The sequence below is a fragment of the Prunus avium genome, chromosome 6 (assembly GCF_965620075.1).
Source record: "Prunus avium chromosome 6, drPruAviu1.hap1.1, whole genome shotgun sequence".
Lineage (NCBI taxonomy): Eukaryota > Viridiplantae > Streptophyta > Magnoliopsida > Rosales > Rosaceae > Prunus > Prunus avium.
The window spans coordinates 13320749-13338949 of NC_142289.1; the positions used below are offsets into that span (position 1 = coordinate 13320749).

General features: G+C 43.5%; 2 protein-coding genes across 2 annotated transcripts; both read left to right on the forward strand.

The window, feature by feature from the left end:
* The first annotated feature begins 992 nt into the window (after nt 1–992).
* On the forward strand, nt 993–1781 carry LOC148293711 (uncharacterized). The gene has a single exon (XM_088254571.1). It carries the CDS (start codon nt 993–995, stop codon nt 1779–1781), a length of 789 nt encoding a protein of 262 aa, XP_088110697.1.
* A 537-nt stretch (nt 1782–2318) lies between these two features.
* LOC148293712 (uncharacterized) lies at nt 2319–12463 on the forward strand. Its single transcript, XM_088254572.1, has 4 exons — nt 2319–3668; nt 3911–4122; nt 4433–6350; nt 12170–12463. Exons 1-4 carry the CDS (start codon nt 2319–2321, stop codon nt 12461–12463), a joined length of 3774 nt encoding a protein of 1257 aa, XP_088110698.1.
* The last annotated feature ends 5738 nt before the right edge of the window (nt 12464–18201 follow it).

Below are 18201 nucleotides of genomic sequence, written 5' to 3' on the forward strand. Positions count from 1 at the left end.
ACGAACAACAAGGATGGTGCTCCGGCGCCTTGAAAATCAAGGGTCGTATGATATATTTGATGAATGAAATTTCCTTACAGTCTAACACTACTCCTAGGAAAGCAAGTAAAGATATTGAAAGTGCATTACAGGAAAAATAAGTTGCTCCGTGGGAGGCTTTGGTTTGGTGTTTGAACCCGTTGAATGTAGATCGAGCCTTGTATTTATAGGAAGAGTTCTTGGAGGAGTACTCGAAGCTGAAAACCCGCATGGTGGAGCCTGATTAGAGCAAGTGGGTGTCTAATCGACATTTGGGATCGTGAAGTATGGTGATGTGACCCCTTAAATCCTGGTGAATCTCGGCCGCCGCCCTGATCGTGGGTTCTGAGCTTCTGGCCGTGGAGACGCATTTATTGCTCTGATAGCTAGTGACCTAATATCTCAAGCTGCCAGAATTCTTGTGAGAATGTCTACGTCTAATCACTCTGATCCTCATCACCAAATCCTGACTTCAATCACTTCCCACCTTGCCTCATGCATTAAATGCTTATTTGTGGCCAGTGGGTTTGCTGCATTAAATAGGCACTACTTCATTAAATGAAGCATGGGACCCTGTTGTCACGTGATGATTCGCATTTAATGCCTCTGGCCGTGATTTCGTTCGGCCTCGGCCTCGGCCTGCACTCGAGGCCGAGATGATCATGCCTTTGCATTCTTCTTTTGTCTTCAGGAAGGCAAAGCACCCTGTTGAAACGCTGTGTTCCAGTTTTACGAGCAAATGCCAGGGCCGAGAAAAAGGGCTCCCTCGGCCGGCTCATGGCCGTGATTTATTAGGCACAATTCACGGCTGCTTTCAACGGTGTCTGTTTCATCACACGTACAGTGTGGAATACGGCGGAACTATTGTTCAAGCGGGTTTTGGGTGTTGCCTTCGGCGTACAGGGGGAAGCACTTTTGTTCAAGCGGGGTTTGGGTGTTGCCTTCGGCTTACACAGGGAAGCATTGAGTGGATGATGGCGGCTGTTGATGAACTGGTATCAGGTCTCACCTCTTCCTTGGCAATTTCAGAATCTGAATCAGTGGAGGTTGTCGGGTTAGAGGATCTGGGAAACTTGAAGGCTGAACGGTTCTTGCTTGTTGGGAAATTGCTCACTTCAAAGGCGTTTCATAAGGAGGCTTTATTTGGCACGTTGAAGAGGATTTGGCATACCAGGGAGGAGTTCACTGCGGTGTCTCTGGACGACCCCAAGAGGTTCTTGTTCTCTTTCAAAACAGATTTCGATAGGAAGAAGGTGATGAGGGGCTCCCCTTGGACTTTTGATAGGGCGCTGTTGCTACTGGCGAGCACTGATGGTGAAGTGGATCCTATGTCCGTTTCGGTGGATTCGCAAAGTTTTTGGGTGCGTGTGCGCTGTATTCCGCTGATTTTTCTGACCCTGGCCATGGGAGAAAAACTAGGTAATTTTTTGGGTACGTTCTACATGGTGGATCGTGGCTTAAATGGAGACTGCTTGGGGAGCTTTCTACGTATCAGGGTGGGTTTGAAAATCAATGAGCCGCTGAAACGATGTGTCACACTGCGTTTGTCGGCAGATGAACTGGCAAAACAGTATGAAATCGAATATGAGCGGCTCCCGTATTTCTGTTTATATTGTGGGCGACTGGACCACGTGGGTGCTGCATGCAGTGTCAAGGCCTCAGGGGCTATTGAAGTTGAACAATACAGACGGTGGAAAACGATAATGAAGGATGTGTATAGTATCCGGGCCTCAGTTAACAGGCCAGCGGCTAGGTTTGTTTGATGACGAACCTCAAAAGGATGACACGGCTTCGATGCCGTCCAAGCGTACGGGGGTGGTTCGATCCTTCGACGACGCCTTTGACGGGCAAGGAATGATGAAGATGGATAGTGGGATGGATTGCCCCTTGGCGCAAGTCTTTAAAAGGCGTCGAGTGCACAAGGAAAAGGAGGTCACGGTCTCCTCACAAGGGGCCGATGGTGATGTGGTTGGCCACAGGGAAGGTAGGGTGCATCTGAACCAAGGGGTCACTGAGGCTGCGAGGTCGGATATGGGTCCCCTGCGGCTGGATGAGGATATCTCACAGATTCTTCATACTGCTCCAAGGCATTTGGACAAGGGCAAAACAGTTTTGGGGGAAGATATCACTGCGGCTTCTGCTATCTTGGGGCCGCCAACCTCATTCTGCAAAGGTAGTATACGACGTGGCTTTCAGCGAGGCCGTGCCAGGCCTCGGGGGAGTCCGGTGATGACTGATAATACATCTGGTGCTAAGCGCACACCCGTGATGGGTCCCGGGGGTCGGGCCCATCACGAGCAATGACAATCTTATGCTGGAATGTTCGGGGTCTGGGCAACCCACGAACATTCCGAGCTCTGAGATTCCTTCTCAGAGATAAAAAGCCTCGTATCATCTTTTTGTCGGAGACCAAAAAGACGGTGCGCCAGATGGAGTGTGTGCAACGGCAGTTGGGTATGATGGGGTGCTTCAGTGTGGGAAGAGAAGGAAGGGCGGGGGGTTTAGCTTTGTTATGGCAACACGGAGTGGAAGTATCTATTCTTTCTTCTTCTCCAGGGCATATTGACGCTATTTTAAAGGGTGTGGATATGGAGACTTTCCGCTTTACTGGGTTTTATGGTAATCCTGAAACGAGGTTACGACGGCACTCTTGGGATTTGCTACGACGAATTGCAGGGACTGTTCAAGGGCCATGGCTTGTAGGTGGGGATTTCAATGAAATACTTGAGGCTCATGAGTACTTGGGTCGCCGTTTCCGACCAATGTCACAAATGAGGGCCTTTCGGGAAGCTTTGGAGGAGTGTGGTTTGACAACTATTCGGTTTCAGGGGTATAAGTTTACATGGTCTAACCGGTGGCAAGGTGATGGGAATGTAAAGCTTCGGCTGTATAGAATGGTGGCTAATGGTGACTTTGTTAGGACCTTTCCTGAGGTCACAACGCATCATCTGAATTCTATGGTGTCTGACCATCTCCCTTTGTTGTCATATTTGAGACCAAGTACTTGGGCACGGACGCATAAGCGGTTTTTGTTCGAGGAAATGTGGACTACTGTTGAGGGTTGCCAAGATGTCATTACGCATGCTTGGGAGTCTGAGACTGGAACTGTCGTGGAGAAATTGAAGGCATGTCAAGGGCCTCTGCGGACGTGGAATAATGACCATGTAGGCCGAATACCCACAAAGCTCCGAAGTCTGCAGCGGAAGTTAGATGACACCCAAAGCAGAAGGTCTTCTCCAATAGTTGAGGCTCAACAGAGAGATATTTGTAGGGAAATGGATGTGTTACTAGAACGAGAAGAGATGTTGTGGAGGCAGAGATCGCGGGTCTCATGGATGAAATATGGGGACAAAAATACTAGATTTTTCCATGAACATGCAAAAATGCGGGGACGACGGAATCTAATTAAGACTATTGTAGATGATCAGGGGATATGGCGTACATCTACGGAAAGTATTGGCATTGTTTTTTGTGATTATTTTCAAGGCTTGTTTGCTTCAAATGGACTTCATGAGGCAGGGGCAGTCACTGAGGTGGTCAAACCGATACTCACTCAATCTCAAAATTTGCGCCTCAACCAAGTTTTCTTAAGGGAGGAGATCGAAACTTCTTTGGGTCAAATTTTCCTACTAAGTCTCCAGGAGTGGATGGTATGTCGGCACTGTTTTATCAGAAGTATTGGGGGGTGGTAGGCAATGATGTGGTAGGGTACTGCCTTAATGTATTGAATGGGGGTGCCAGTGTGAAAGCAATTAATCACACACTTTTGACGCTCATTCCTAAGGTTGACAATCCGGTAAAAGTTACGGAGTTTCGGCCGATTAGTTTGTGTACAGTAATCTATAAGATGATTTCCAAGACTATAGTTAACAGGTTGAAGCCTATTATGCAGCTTATCATCTCCGAGTTTCAGAGCGCGTTTGTCCCTACACGGCTGATTATGGACAACATTCTTGCTGCTTTTGAAAGCATCCATGCTATTAAACGGCGTGGTGGGAGTAAGCTGAAGAAAATGGTACTAAAGCTGGATATGTCTAAAGCTTATGACAGGGTGGAATGGACATTTATTGAGGCTATGCTTAAGCGTTTGGGCTTTACCGATAGGTGGGTGGAGCTAATCATGGATTGTATATCCACTGTTACATACTCTGTTCAAGTTCGGGGGGTGGCGTCGGGACTGATTGTGCCATCAAGGGGGCTGCGTCAGGGAGATCCTCTCTCTCCTTATTTGTTTTTAATTTGTGCGGAGGGACTGTCTGCTTTGCTTTCTAACGCACTCAGAATCAAGCGTATTAGCGGCATTTCCGTGGCTCAGGGAGCACCTACTATTTCTCATTTATTTTTTGCAGATGATAGCCTATTTTTTTTGTAATGCCCATCTTGCTGATTGTGCTTATTTGCTTCAAATTCTCAGCATGTATGAGAGAGCATCTGGTCAGAAAATAAATTTTGATAAGTCTGCAGTTTGTTTTAGCCCCAACACTGATCCGGTGATGAAGCAACTGATTGCTGAAATGCTTGGAGTGCCGATTGTTATATGTCATGAACGCTACCTTGGGCTGCCCACCTTAGCTCAACGCAGTAAATCCCGGATGTTTAATCATGTGCGAGAACAAGTGTGGCGCAAGCTTAATACTTGGGATACGAAGTTGCTGTCAGAGGCGGGCAAGGAGGTCTTAATTAAGGCGGTTGGTCAGGCACTACCTACTTATACAATGGGAGTATTTCAGCTGCCAAAATCTTTGTGTCAGGAATTATCTGCTATGATTGCAAGGTACTGGTGGGCGAAGAGTGGTAGGAAAGGAATTCATTGGTTGGGTTGGAGAAAATTGTGTAAACCAAAATGGCTGGGAGGCCTTGGTTTCAGACACTTTGAAGCTTTTAATAAAGCCATGGTCGCAAAACAGGCTTGGCGAATTTTAGAGAACCCCACCTCTCTGGTGGCTAAGATGCTTAAAGCCCGATATTTTCCAGATGATGATTTTATGCAGGCTAGTTTGGGGAGTTCGCCGTCACTGATATGGAGATCTATTCTGTGGGGACGTGAGGTTATTGAGGATGGCTTGGTTTGGAGGGTGGGCAATGGAGCTTCTATCCGTGTTCTCCAAGATAAGTGGATTCCAAAACCTTTTACGTTTAAACCATTGATGACTAGAGGGCTGGAGCAGACGTCTATGGTCTGTGACCTTCTAACGGCTTCTGGATCTTGGAATTTGCCACTGTTAGAGCAACATTTTAGCTTGGAAGATCGGGATATCATTTCTGGCATCGCTTTGGGATCAGTTTCACAGCTGGGTGACAGCAAATATTGGTTTTTCTCAAAGAACGGGAAATATTCCGTTAAAACTGGGTATCGTGTGGCGGTAAGGCAGTGCGATGAGGATTTTGGAGTGGGAGGATCGGATCAGAGTGCTCAAGAAGGCTTCTGGAAGCGAATTTGGAAGCTAGCTGTCCCCAACAAAATTAAGATGCTGCTGTGGCGGGCATGTACTGAAATTCTGCCAACTGCAGTCAATTTATTTAAGAAAAGGGTGCTTCCGTCTCATGTGTGCTCAAGGTGTGGGAACTATCCTGAAGATGCTTTCCACGCTTTGTGGTCGTGTAAAATGAGTCAAAAGCTATGGAAGTGTACCCATTTCATCCGGCGAATTAATATGGCGGGGGGCACCTTCGCTGATGCTTTTGAGGCTGTGGCTTCAATGCTGTCGAAAGCTGACTTAGAGCGCTTTGCTTGTTGTGCGTGGAAACTACGTAATGATTCTTTGCATGGGAAACAGATTACACGGGTGGATAATATGGTGGAAAACACGATGGAAATGCTGGAAGTGTTTAAATCTTATGAGGAGCGGTCCAAGCTCCCCCTCGTCTCTCCGCAGGCACATTGGTTGAAACCACGGGTCAATACTCTTCTCCTTAACTGTGATGGGGCTGTGGGACGTGAGCAAGGTGATCGGGGTCTGGGGGGAGTTTGTCGTGACCACGCTGGAAACTTTATCTGTTGTTTCGCATCGTTTGGTCCACCTGGTTTGGATGTTTTGGGCACGGAGTTGGTGGCTGTCCGGGAAGGGTTATTGGTGATGGGATACATGGGTTTTACTCGGTTTACCATTGGTCTTGATTCTCAAGAAGCTGTTTCTATTCTTAAAGATGGTTTGGATTGGTGGAGTAATATTGGTAATGTGGTGGAGGATGTTCGTCGGTTAATGGTTGATCGAGAGGTGGCTGGAGTGTTCTACCAACACCGGCAGGGTAATGGGGTGGCACATAGTCTAGCTCAGCATGGGTTGAGAGTGAGATCTCGCCTTTTTTGGAAAGACCGTGCTCCTCCATGGGTAAGCATTCTTTTAGATAAGGATATAGCTATGGTGTAATTCATTGTTTGTTTTTGAGATGCGGTGGTACTCTTTTTCCTTGACCGGATTTTCCCCCATTGGGGGTTTTGGATGACAAGGTTTTAATGAGGCCACACTAACGCTCTCCATTCATTTGTAAACGTTATCATTGGTTGGTGCTACGGTTGAATGAATCTTTCTATTTGATCAAAAAAAAAAAAAAATCTAGAACCTGGCTTGGGAGCCATGCCCAACCGGAATCAAAGGTTGATGATAATGCCTCCGCCATATATAGTTCTCGTTAATTTCCACACACTCAAAAAATCAATAGTTGCACAACTTGCACGTATTTGCAGGCCTAGGCTTTGCCATTTTATACAGAAGTAGTCCCAACAATCCTAAACCGCTAGAAAACTATCACATAAAGCGTCTCAATCCTAGTTTAATTTGAATTATCAATCTGAAACCCATAGTATATTGTTAAGCTCATAATTTCATACATATACATGCCCAATTTACTTACTTCTTTTGCTTAGTTTCCTATAATTCTAAGTTATTTGCCTCCCTTTGTGTGTTTTGTAGGCAAATAGAGCAAGAGAGCATAATTCATGCAATTCAAGCATGTTAAGGCCTAATTTGGATGAATGGATGAAGAGCTTAAAGACAAACTCATTTTGGCTACAGCCCCCTGCCAGTCCAGTTCCGTAGGTCATATTGCAAGCTTTGTTTCAACAACCTACATAGCTCGAATGAGGCCACATTCTTCATGAAAGTTGTTCCAATTGGTGTGTACTATAACATATCCAAAATTCAGCCCCATTGGATAAATCTGGAGTCCTTTACCTAGCAAACACAGAACCATGCTCAGGATGGATCTTATCAGCGCGGAAAATGAGTTAGCAATTTGTTTCGGCCTTAACTTCTTCCTCCGACCTTGGATTGGCCCAAATAACATATGGCTGGAAAGAAGACATTCTGAACTTCAATTTCGAGTGCTTAAAGTCCTAATTTGATTAAGAGAAGCCCAAGTTGTAAGCCCTTGAAGTTGCTGGTCATGCTGACCTCAGCATGTGCTGGTTGGATGCTTGGTCATGGTGAGCTAGGTATGAGCTATCATTTCTGGTTGGAAGCTTGGTCATGGTGACATGAAGATGAGCTAGGGCTGCTGGTGGGATCTATTGGTGAAGTGCATCAACCAATTCAAGATTTTCTAATACAAGTGCATCAACCATTTCAGATTTTATAAAACAAGTGTTGTATGCATTAGCCATATTGAATTCAGATTTTCACTTCCCCTAGGCCTATAAATAGGGAAGTTCTCTAAGCTTGTAAACACACCCCAAGGGGGGGGAGCTCTCAAACACTTCTCTAGAGCTCCCTTCCCTTCTCTCCCTCAAATTCTCTTAGTTTTGCTTTCTAGTTCTCAATTCTAGCTTTCTTTAATGTTTTCTTAGTTGTAATTTATTTTTCTTTGTTATGTAAATTCTTTTCTTAAGTTTTCAAGTTGAATTAGTTTCCAAGTTTCAATTATGGTTTTTGTTCTTATTCATTATGCTTATAAGTTAATATGCTAGTTTGAATGATTGATCACCATTTAGGCTTGCATGTTAGCTATCTTGGTTTGAATTAAGAGTATACACCATGCTTTAATTCGAATTGAACTATGAATAGGAAGAGTATGTATGGACATTCGACAACAGGGATTAGATACATACTTGGTTGTTTAAAATGTTCTTCTATGCTTAATGGGTTCCTAATGCTTAGTTTTAGGTTAGACAACAAATGATCAAATTAGGGAATTAGGAACACAAGGTTATGACCACACACCATGGCTTAATCATACTTTAGCTAGAATCAATCCATTAATCTAAATTGAACTTGGGAACTTATTTGCTTGAGTTACTTATTTCTTTCTTCCTTGTTTTATGTTCTTTGTTTTTGTTTCTATTTTGTATAGGGAAACTAAATTGGATCATTCAATCACCAATCCTCGTGGGATCGACCTCGCACTTACATACGCTATACTACCGAACGGCTCGTGCACTTGCGAGTATCACAAGTTGAGGATGCAGTTTAATCCATTTTGGTGCAGCTGGTATCTACGCAACATATATCAATATCCATAAGGTTTGCTTTTATCCGTTTGGAAATCAAAGAGTTCAAACCCCACCAATAGTGTTTTTCTTTTAATTGATGGGGTTTGAGATTCGAATTTGGAATATTGGGAAGATAAGCATCACTAAACTAATTGCTAGTTATTGAGACTTTAAACTTTTCCTTCCTTTTCTAAGTCAAACTGATATTGTTAATTACATGTTGTGATTTCTTTTTAATAGGATTTTGTCTCATGGGATGGCCTCTTTATTTTAAACCAATGTAGGAAACTAGCATTTGTGAAAATTTTAATTGGGAAATTTGCATAAATACCACCTAAACTTTTAGGCATGTATGCCAATTATAATGGTTGAACAACTAATGAATGGCATGTATCCAGAAGATTGCATTACTTAGTACTTGGTTCTCTATCCTCGTATAAAAACAGGTGGCACTGAATATCTATCTCCCATGATGCAACTAAGTCCCTATATAAAAGATAAGCATCCAAAGTTTGCATTGATTGATCTGTTATGTGTAAAAAAAAAGGCTCTACTATTAGTCGTTAATTAAATATAAATATTCATTTGATATACATGATTGTAACTAAGCAAATCGGTAATTAAGTAGTGTACAATATTTTCCTGATAAGTAAAAAAAAAGTAGGGCAATCCTCTCCAAACACTAATACATACAGAAACCTAACAAGACCTACATTTGATTAGAGTTAGAGAGGAATTCGTTGCAACTATTGCAATCCACCTGACATCTCGAAAATCAAGGAACACAGTCATGCTCGGGACTTTCGAATGTTGGATGGTTGGATAGGTCAGTTCTTGGGTTAGGTTGGATCTCCGGTCAGACTCGTTGATTAAGCCAACACCATGGTTTGAGGGTCACTTCAATATGCAGGGTTTGGTTCGTATTTTTGTGAATGCATCCCTTCCTAGTTGTGAAGTTGCATTATTTTTACCTGGTGGCCAGTGGCAGGCTCAGTTCCGCTAGTGGGGATTAGTCGAGGTGTGCGCAAGTTGGCCCGGATACCTCATGGTAATTACCAAAAAAAAAAAAAGTTGCATTATTTAATAAACCAACTTGCCTCATTTGTGGAAAAGAAGGCCATTCACTTTTTGTTTGGTGACGAATTTCATCAACAGAAATGGATTGGTATTGAAATTTGCCAACTAAAATGGGTCAAGCCTGTTAAGACTTATGTGGGAATTTCTGAACGACAAGTTTCTTAGGAACATAACTAGCATGCCCTATTTCATAGGGCACCTAAACCACTTGTCTAGACTAGACGACATGTTGAATGGCCCAAAAGCAACCATATCACTATATCTTACAAAAGTCACAACTTATAATCCTAGTACCATACTCACTCAACAAGATGAAGAAAAAAAAAACTCAGTAAGACTGCTGAGGTTGCAATGCATATATGTCTGACAGTTTAGCATTGAAGAATCACTTATGTTTCACCTAACCACCCAAGAAAAGCTCATGATTTAAACAAAGTAATTAACAAATAACAAACAGTAAAAGTAACATTAAACTGATGATCAAAAATAAAATTAAGCTAAGAAGTGATATGATGGGTTCCATTGTATTTTGGTCATGCTCTAGAGCTTTGATAATCTTTGTAGTATGAAAAAATACCGGATAGTTGTTGTTTAAAAAATTAATAATGCTTATATCAGACTCTATTTTTACAACAATGTTTTGTATCAATATTTAACAAAAATTTGACATTTAACTTGTAAACATTACTGTTTATGGGGGAAGATTTTGGGGCAGTGAGTAAGCAGGACCTCCAGTGCTTGTTCCTGCAATCCCATCGAAATAGTTGGCAATTCTTGCATATTCACTATCCAGTTTCTGCAACATGATCAAACAAGAGCCTCAGGTTGAATATCAATCTTTAGGTGATGAGGTTTCCATAGGTTGGGGCCTGCAAAGGTATACTATTGGTTCTGTCCATGAGACTTGAGAGTTTGATATGCGCTACGTGTGTGTGTGTGTGTGTGAGAGAGAGAGAGAGAGAGAGAGAGAGAGAGAGAGAGAGAGAGAGTCTGAACTCTAGAAGACGGTTTAGACAAATATATAGCTAGAGTTCTTTGGTGAGGTTTCCTTTGACAGAAGTTCAGGAGGATTTATAAACTCCTACACTTATTTTCCAAGAATCAACCAACAAGTAAATGGATATAAATGTGATTCAAATTTTGGAATCAGTTCTCTAGTTTCTTGGATATAGTCGGACAGCGTGGAAAATGTTCATTTCTAAATAAACCTTAGCATCTTGTTACAGGATATGGTTAACTCCATGAGACTCCTAATTGTAGAATTGTAGGTGAGACTCCATGAGACTTGCACGTGAAAATGTGAAGCCATATTGGAGGGTAATAAACATGATGCTGGTTAGGCCAATCCCTTAAATCAAACCTGTGTTAAGCATGCAGCCAATACTTTAACTTATTATACATTTCAAGTTTTTTTTTGGTGCTTCTACATAGAATGAAGGCACATCATGATATAAGATTCCTTGTCAAAGGATTAAATCTTTACGCGTTATGATTTGATTCATGGGAGATACATTGTTTAAGTCACTTTCAACGTGAACGCATTGTTTAGGTTGACATATAAATAAAATGAAAACAAAGCTTGAAATTATTCTACCATGTGGAACAGGTAACAAAGAACAAGTGGAACCATCTTTTCACACCATGGTGGGAAAAATCCAAATTGATGGTGGCATGTACTTCTGTGAAGGACTTGAGCAGTAGTAATTTGTTCCAAATTTTCTGTTTTCGAAATTGAAGACTGCCATTCCAAGAGGCTCTTGAACTTCATCATAAGCAACACCCACCCATTTATCAATGCAGAAGTATATGGAATTCGGATGACAACTGGGAAAGTCTAAAGCTGAGACACACATGGAGTGATTATTGCCACCTAAGAAAAAAGCATCGTTTCCAATACTATCAATCTCCTCAATTCGTTCGCTTCCGATTTTATCCCCACAATCAGAGAACAGCTTGAAAACCTTGAAGCTGAAAGTCTCAGTAAAACATTCAACATAATTCAAACTTTGGAACTTCCTAACCAGCAATAGATCTCCCCTAGACGATTCCACAAGATATGTGTGGGAGCAAATTTCCTCCCACGGGAATATTCGCCTAAAGATTCCTTCGTCTTCTAGAAAGAAGATGGTGGCTAGGGTTTGTGAAGGATAATTTCTGCAGAGTTTCAGTAGGAATTAAGACGTACCTTAACCCTTGTGTGTAGCTAGGTATTTATAGGAGCCTCGGAGGCTAGGGTTTCAGAGGAATAATTCCATAGATGGAAAGGAATTATTCCTCCCCTATTAGGTGAGATTTGATTAATTAGGGATTTGATTTATCTGATTTAAATCAAATCCCTAATTAGGGTAGGAATCAAATCAATCCCCATTTTAATTAGGTAATTGCCAATTTAATTGGGTAACTCCCAATTAAATTGAGTAACTCCCAATTAGGTCAAATAATACCCAAATGGAAGGAATTATTTGACCTAGGGTGATTTAATTCGGTTCCCACAAATGCCCCCCAGCTTCTGCATGGCATGTGGTGGCATGTAGGAGATGTGAATTATCTGTTGGGCTGTCCAGCTGTAACTGGGCTTCCTTCTTGGATTTGGGCTCCAGAGTTGAGGAGGTATTTGACTTGCCAATTGGACTTTGGCTTGGGCAGTCTAGCTGTAGATCTGCCCACGATGAAGTCGCAGTCTCACGATCAAGGAATACGTCTCCACAGCCAAAGCAGCCGAGACCTTCTTCTGCCACGAGCAAGTCTTCCTCAAGGAGGGCCTCGTCTGCTGAGAATGTCCTTATGGGAGTTGCTTCTGCCTCATTTGCTAGGATCAAGCGCCTCGTTAGCGTGAATAGTAAGCATGTCAATAGCATACAGGAGGTTCGGGATATTCTGCTCAAGTCTCCGGTTGAACTGCCCAAAACCAGTGATCTGCCTTATAAAGAGGCTGCATAGAAGCAAGGTTTGGGTTGCCTGCACTAATCCGGGGATCAAACTGAGAAGACTGTGCCTCTATTCAGCAGTCACGACTCGTCTGCAAAGCCACGAACAGTGAAGTGCGGAGCTGACTCAATGTTGCAAGTTGTAGCCAAGAGAGATAAAAAGTCGTCTGCTCGAGCAAAAAGTCCTTCAGTTGCGCAAACTACCGATTCGGAAGTCGGTGAGAGCTCTGCTGGTCAAGTTTGACACTCATGTTGAAGCCACGGAGGCATCCAAGCATGAAATTGCTGCTAATGCATACAAGCTGGGATACTTGGACTGCAGAAACGGTGCTCCTCCTTGTTGCTCTCTCGAACATGAAGATGGTGAGTAGCTCTATCTTGACTTGCCCCTGCTCAAAGTGAGCAGTTCAATGCTGTGGATGTAGAAGCAGTTGAAGAGCAGGTAGCTGATGAAGCTGCAATGCAGGAAGATGACGCCAAAGGTGGCGCGACTGATGAGATTAGGGCAGATGCGGAGGAGGAGGCAACTGGGGCTGCCGAGCAGATGATGCCGGTTGAGCAGAATCAGGCTCATTTCTTGTTGAACTTGGCTGGTTGGCAGCTTTGTAATGGAATTTTCAGTTGTCTTTCAAACTTCAATTCTCATTGTATCTTGTAAGTGTATGTCCGGAGACATAGCGCTTGAAAGAGACTCCATTGAGTTTGTACTCGAGAAGTAGCTTGCCTACAATGGAGGTAAGGCTTGTAGCGTGTGTGCGTATGTCGGGGACATAGCGTTTGTAAAAGGCTCCATTGAGTTCGTGCTTCGAGGAGCAGCTTGTCTGCAATGGAGGTTCCATTGAGTTCGTGCTTCGAGGAGCAGCTCGTCTGCAATGGAGGTGGGGCTTGTCGCCTGCGAGCGTATGTCAGGGACATAACACTCAAAAATTTCTCCATTGAGTTCGTGCTTCGAGGAGCAGCTTGTCTGCAATGGAGGTTCCATTGAGTTCGTGCTTCGAGGAGCAGCTTGTCTGCAATGGAGGTTGGGCTTGTCACCTGCGAGCGTATGTCGGGGACATAGCACTCAAAAAATTTCTCCATTGAGTTCGTGCTTCGAGGAGCAGCTTGTCTGCAATGGAGGTTGGGCTTGTCGCCTGCGAGCGTATGTCAGGGACATAACACTAAAAAATTTCTCCATTGAGTTCGTGCTTCGAGGAGCAGCTTGTCTGCAATGGAGGTTCCATTGAGTTCATGCTTCGAGGAGCAGCTTGTTTGCAATGGAGGTTGGGCTTGTCGCCTGCGAGCGTATGTCAGGGACATAACACTCAAAAATTTCTCCATTGAGTTTGTGCTTCGAGGAGCAGCTTGTCTGCAATGGAGGTTGGGCTTGTCGCCTGCGAGCGTATGTCGGGGACATAGCACTCAAAAAATTTCTCCATTGAGTTCGTGCTTCGAGGAGCAGCTTGTCTGCAATGGAGGTTCCATTGAGTTCGTGCTTCGAGGGGCAGCTTGTCTGCAATGGAGGTAATTTGTGGGACATAATGCTCGGAAAAAATACTTCATTGAAAAGCTTGCTTTTGTATTGATGTCGGTGTGACTACATTGCTTTATTGAATAAAAGAAATGGACAACATAGATAACATCGAAAGCAGTTTGTCTTCAATGGAAGTGAGGGAGGCCTGTCGCCTGCTAGGAGCCCAGCTGGTGAGCGAAGGGCTTCATGGATAGTATCTCCGAAGGTGGTGTGCATTCCATTGTCTTGGAATTTCCTTTCCTTCTAGAGTGTCTAGGGTGTAACTTCCTCTGCCCCCAGGTCGGCTGATCACGTAGGGGCCTTCCCAGTTGGGCTTCATCTTCTTTGACCCTTGCCTTGGTGCCGTGATGAAACTCTTTCTGAGCACAAGGTCCCCAGGTCGAAACTGTCTGACCTTGGCCTTCTTATTGTAGTAGGGTGTCAGCTGCTGCTGGTAGGCTGCCACTCGGACAATGGCCTTTTCTCGTTCTTCCTCAAGCAGATCAAGGTTGACTTTCATCTGCTTGCAGTTTTGGTCAAGACTGCCCACCTCGATGCTCATGGAAGGGACTGTGATGTGTGGGGGGATGATTGCTTCTGTCCCATAAGCTAGAGAAAATGGTGTCTCGCCAGTTGATCTCCTTTTGGTTGTGCGATAAGCCCACAGGACTCCTGGTAGCTCGTCAACCCATTTTCCTTCTGCGCCTTCCAGTCTTTTCTTCAGGCAGTCCAGCACGATCTTGTTGGACGCCTCTGCTTGGCCATTGCCTTGCGGGTATCTGGGAGTTGACAGGTGCTGTTTGATGCCATACTTCGCAAAGAATGCGGTGATCTGCCTGCCTACGAATTGCGTACCATTATCAGTGACTATCGATTGCGGGCAACCGAATCGGCAGATGATGTTCTTCCATATGAACCGTTCGACATCTGCCTCCTTTGTAGATGATAAAGCCTCGGCCTCGATCCATTTGGTGAAGTAATCAGTGGCCACGATCATCATCTCCTTTTGGGCTGGTGCCATTGGCATAGGTCCCACCAAGTCAATGGCCCATTGCACGAATGGCCATGGGCTGTTCTGTGGATGGTACTCTTCGGCTGGCAAGCTGGGGATGGGCTTATAGCGTTGGCATCGATCACATCTTTGAGCATACTCCGTGGAGTCTTGGCGCATGGTAGGCCAGAAGTAGCCTATGCTGAGAGCCTTCTGGGCAAGCGATCTGCCCCCAGCGTGATTTCCACATTCGTCGTCGTGTATTTTGCAAAGAACCTCGAGGGTCTGTGGGTACTTGATGCAAGTAAGGTGAGGGCCGGAGTATGATCTGCGAACAAGCATGTCACCTTTCATGTAGTACCTCGCAGCCTTCTGTTTGATTTTCCGAGCCTCGGACTTGTCATTGGGTAAGTTTTCGTTAACCAGGTAGTCAATGATGGGGTCTTGCCAGCTAGGACCCTCGTCGATCTGCATCAGGCTTGGCTGTTCTGCCTCTTCTATGCTTGGCTGGTCAAGGTGCTCGACCGGGATAGAGCGTCTGAACTGGGTATCAAGCGCTGATCCTAAGCTCGCTAGTGCGTCTGCGTGTGCGTTCACTGCTCGAGGCACTTGTTGGATGGTGAAGGTAGGAAACGCCTTCAACAGCTCTTGGACTTTGTCAAGATACAAGATCATCCTTGGGTGCTTCACCATGTATTCTCCTGAGGCTTGATTTGTGATCAGCTGGGAATCTAAGTAGATGGCCAGCTTCTTGATTGACAGCTCCTTTACCAAGCGCAGGCCAGCGAGCTATGCCTCGTATTCTGCCTCGTTGTTTGAGGCTGGGAAGCCAAGCGTGATAGCTTGCTTCAATAGGGTTCCATCCGTAGTGATGATGACGACGCCTGCTCCAGCTCCTTTTTTTGGTTCGACGCTCCATCTACGCGCAACTGCCACATGTCTCTAGGTTGGTCAGGTTCAGCGGAGGTCTTGTCTGCTCTAGAACTTTCCTTCTTTTTGCTGACCAGCTGATCGGTTCATAATTGTATATTATTTCTTACCCTTCTAGCTTATGATTTGGTTATGTTTTTGAGTTAAACTTGTGCTTTTAATCCTTTTTGTGTTTATCTTTCAGTTAATTGAGCTTTAGGTAACAATGATGGCTTTGGAGAACATAATTCATGCAATTCAAGCATGTTAAGGCCTAATTTGGATGAATTGATGAAGAGCTTAAAGACAAATTCATTATGGCTACAGCCCCCTGCCAGTCCAGTTCCGTAGGTCATATTGCAAGCTTTGTTTCAGCAACCTACATAGCTCGGATGAGGCCACAATCTTCATGAAAGTTGCTCCAATTGGTGTGTACTATAACATATCCACAATTCAGCCCCATTGGATAAATCTGGAGTCCGTTACCTAGCAAACACAGAACCATGCTCAGGATGGATCTTATCAGCGCGGAAAATGAGTTAGCAATTTGTTTCGGCCTTAACTTCTTCCTCCGACCTTGGATTGGCCCAAATAACATATGGCTGGAAAGAAGACATTCTGAACTTCAATTTTGAGTGCTTAAAGTCCTAATTTGATTAAGAGAAGCCCAAGTTGTAAGCCCTTGAAGTTGCTGGTCATGCTGACCTCAGCATGTGCTGGTTGGATGCTTGGTCATGGTGAGCTAGGTATGAGCTATCATTTCTGGTTGGAAGCTTGGTCATGGTGACATGAAGATGAGCTAGGGCTGCTGGTGGGATTTAGTGGTGAAGTGCATCAACCAATTCAAGATTTTCTAATACAAGTGCATCACCCATTTCAGATTTTCTAATACAAGTGCATCAACCATTTCAGATTTTATAATTCAAGTGTTGTATGCATTAGTCTTATTGAATTCTGATTTTCACTTCCCCTAGGCCTATAAATAGGGAAGTTCTCTAAGCTTGTAATAACACCCCAAGGGGGGGAGCTCTCAAGCACTTCTCTAGAGCTCCCTTCCCTTCTCTCCCTCAAATTCTCTTAGTTTCCCTTTGTAGTTCTCAATTGTTGTAATAAGATCATTCTATTAAATTTTCTTTGTACTAAATATCAAACACTTTTCCTTTCTCTTCTTCTAAATTCTTCAAATACTCTCTTCTCCAAACACTTCCCAAACACTTCTCCCATTTCCTTCATCAAATTCTCTAAAGCTTTCAAACACATGTTCTTCCAAAATCCTCAAAGTTCTCAAACATCTCTCTACTTCCCTTCTCTTCCAAAAGTCTCCATGTCTCAAACACTTCACAAACACATTTCTCTTCCTTCCCTAAGTTCTCAAATTCTCCAAGTTCACAAACATCCTCCAAGTTCTCAACCACTCTCTTCCAAATTCTCAAAGTTCCTAAACACTCTCTTCCAAAATCCACAAAGCTCTCAAAACACCTCTCTACTTTCTTCTCCAAATCCTCCAAGTTCTCAAACACTCTCTTCCAAATTCCCCATGTCTTAAACACATTCCCTTCCAAAATCCTCAAAGCTCTCAAACACATGTTCTTCCAAAATTCTCTAAAGTTCCCAAACACTTTCTTCTCCCTCCTCAAAGTTCTCAAACACTTCCTTTCTTCCTCAAAGTTCTCTTAGTTTCCTTAATGTTTTCTTAGTTGTAATTTATTTTTCTTTGTTATGTAAATTCTTTTCTTAAGTTTTCAAGTTGAATTAGTTTCCAAGTTTCAATTATGGTTTTTGTTCTTATTCATTATGCTTATAAGTTAATATGCTAGTTTGAATGATTGATCACCATTTAGGCTTGCATGTTAGCTATCTTGGTTTGAATTAAGAGTATACACCATGCTTTAATTCGAATTGAACTATGAATAGGAAGAGTATGTATGGACATTCGACAACAGGGATTAGATACATACTTGGTTGTTTAAAATGTTCTTCTATGCTTAATGGGTTCCTAATGCTTAATTTTAGGTTAGACAACAAATGATCAAATTAGGGAATTAGGAACACAAGGTTATGACCACACACCATGGCTCAATCATACTTTAGCTAGAATCAATCCATTAATCTAAATTGAACTTGGGAACTTATTTGCTTGAGTTACTTATTTCTTTCTTCCTTGTTTTATGTTCTTTGTTTTTGTTTCTATTTTGTGTAGGGAAACTAAATTGGATCATTCAATCACCAATCCCTGTGGAATCGACCTCGCACTTACATATGCTATACTACCAACGGTTCGTGCACTTGCGAGTATCACAAGTTGAGGATGCAGCTTAATCCATTTTGGTGGAGCTAAATCTACGCAACACCAGCTTCT

Bases quoted from the DNA above. Each gene is read 5' to 3' on its own strand.
- LOC148293711 (XM_088254571.1), top strand. From the start codon at position 993: ATGGCGGCTGTTGATGAACTGGTATCAGGTCTCACCTCTTCCTTGGCA.
- LOC148293712 (XM_088254572.1), top strand. From the start codon at position 2,319: ATGACAATCTTATGCTGGAATGTTCGGGGTCTGGGCAACCCACGAACA. The intron at 3,669-3,910 runs GTATGTCGGCAC...CCTATTATGCAG, and splicing joins TAAGTCTCCAGGAGTGGATG to CTTATCATCTCCGAGTTTCA. The intron at 6,351-12,169 runs GTAAGCATTCTT...TGGCTTGGGCAG, and splicing joins AAGACCGTGCTCCTCCATGG to TCTAGCTGTAGATCTGCCCA.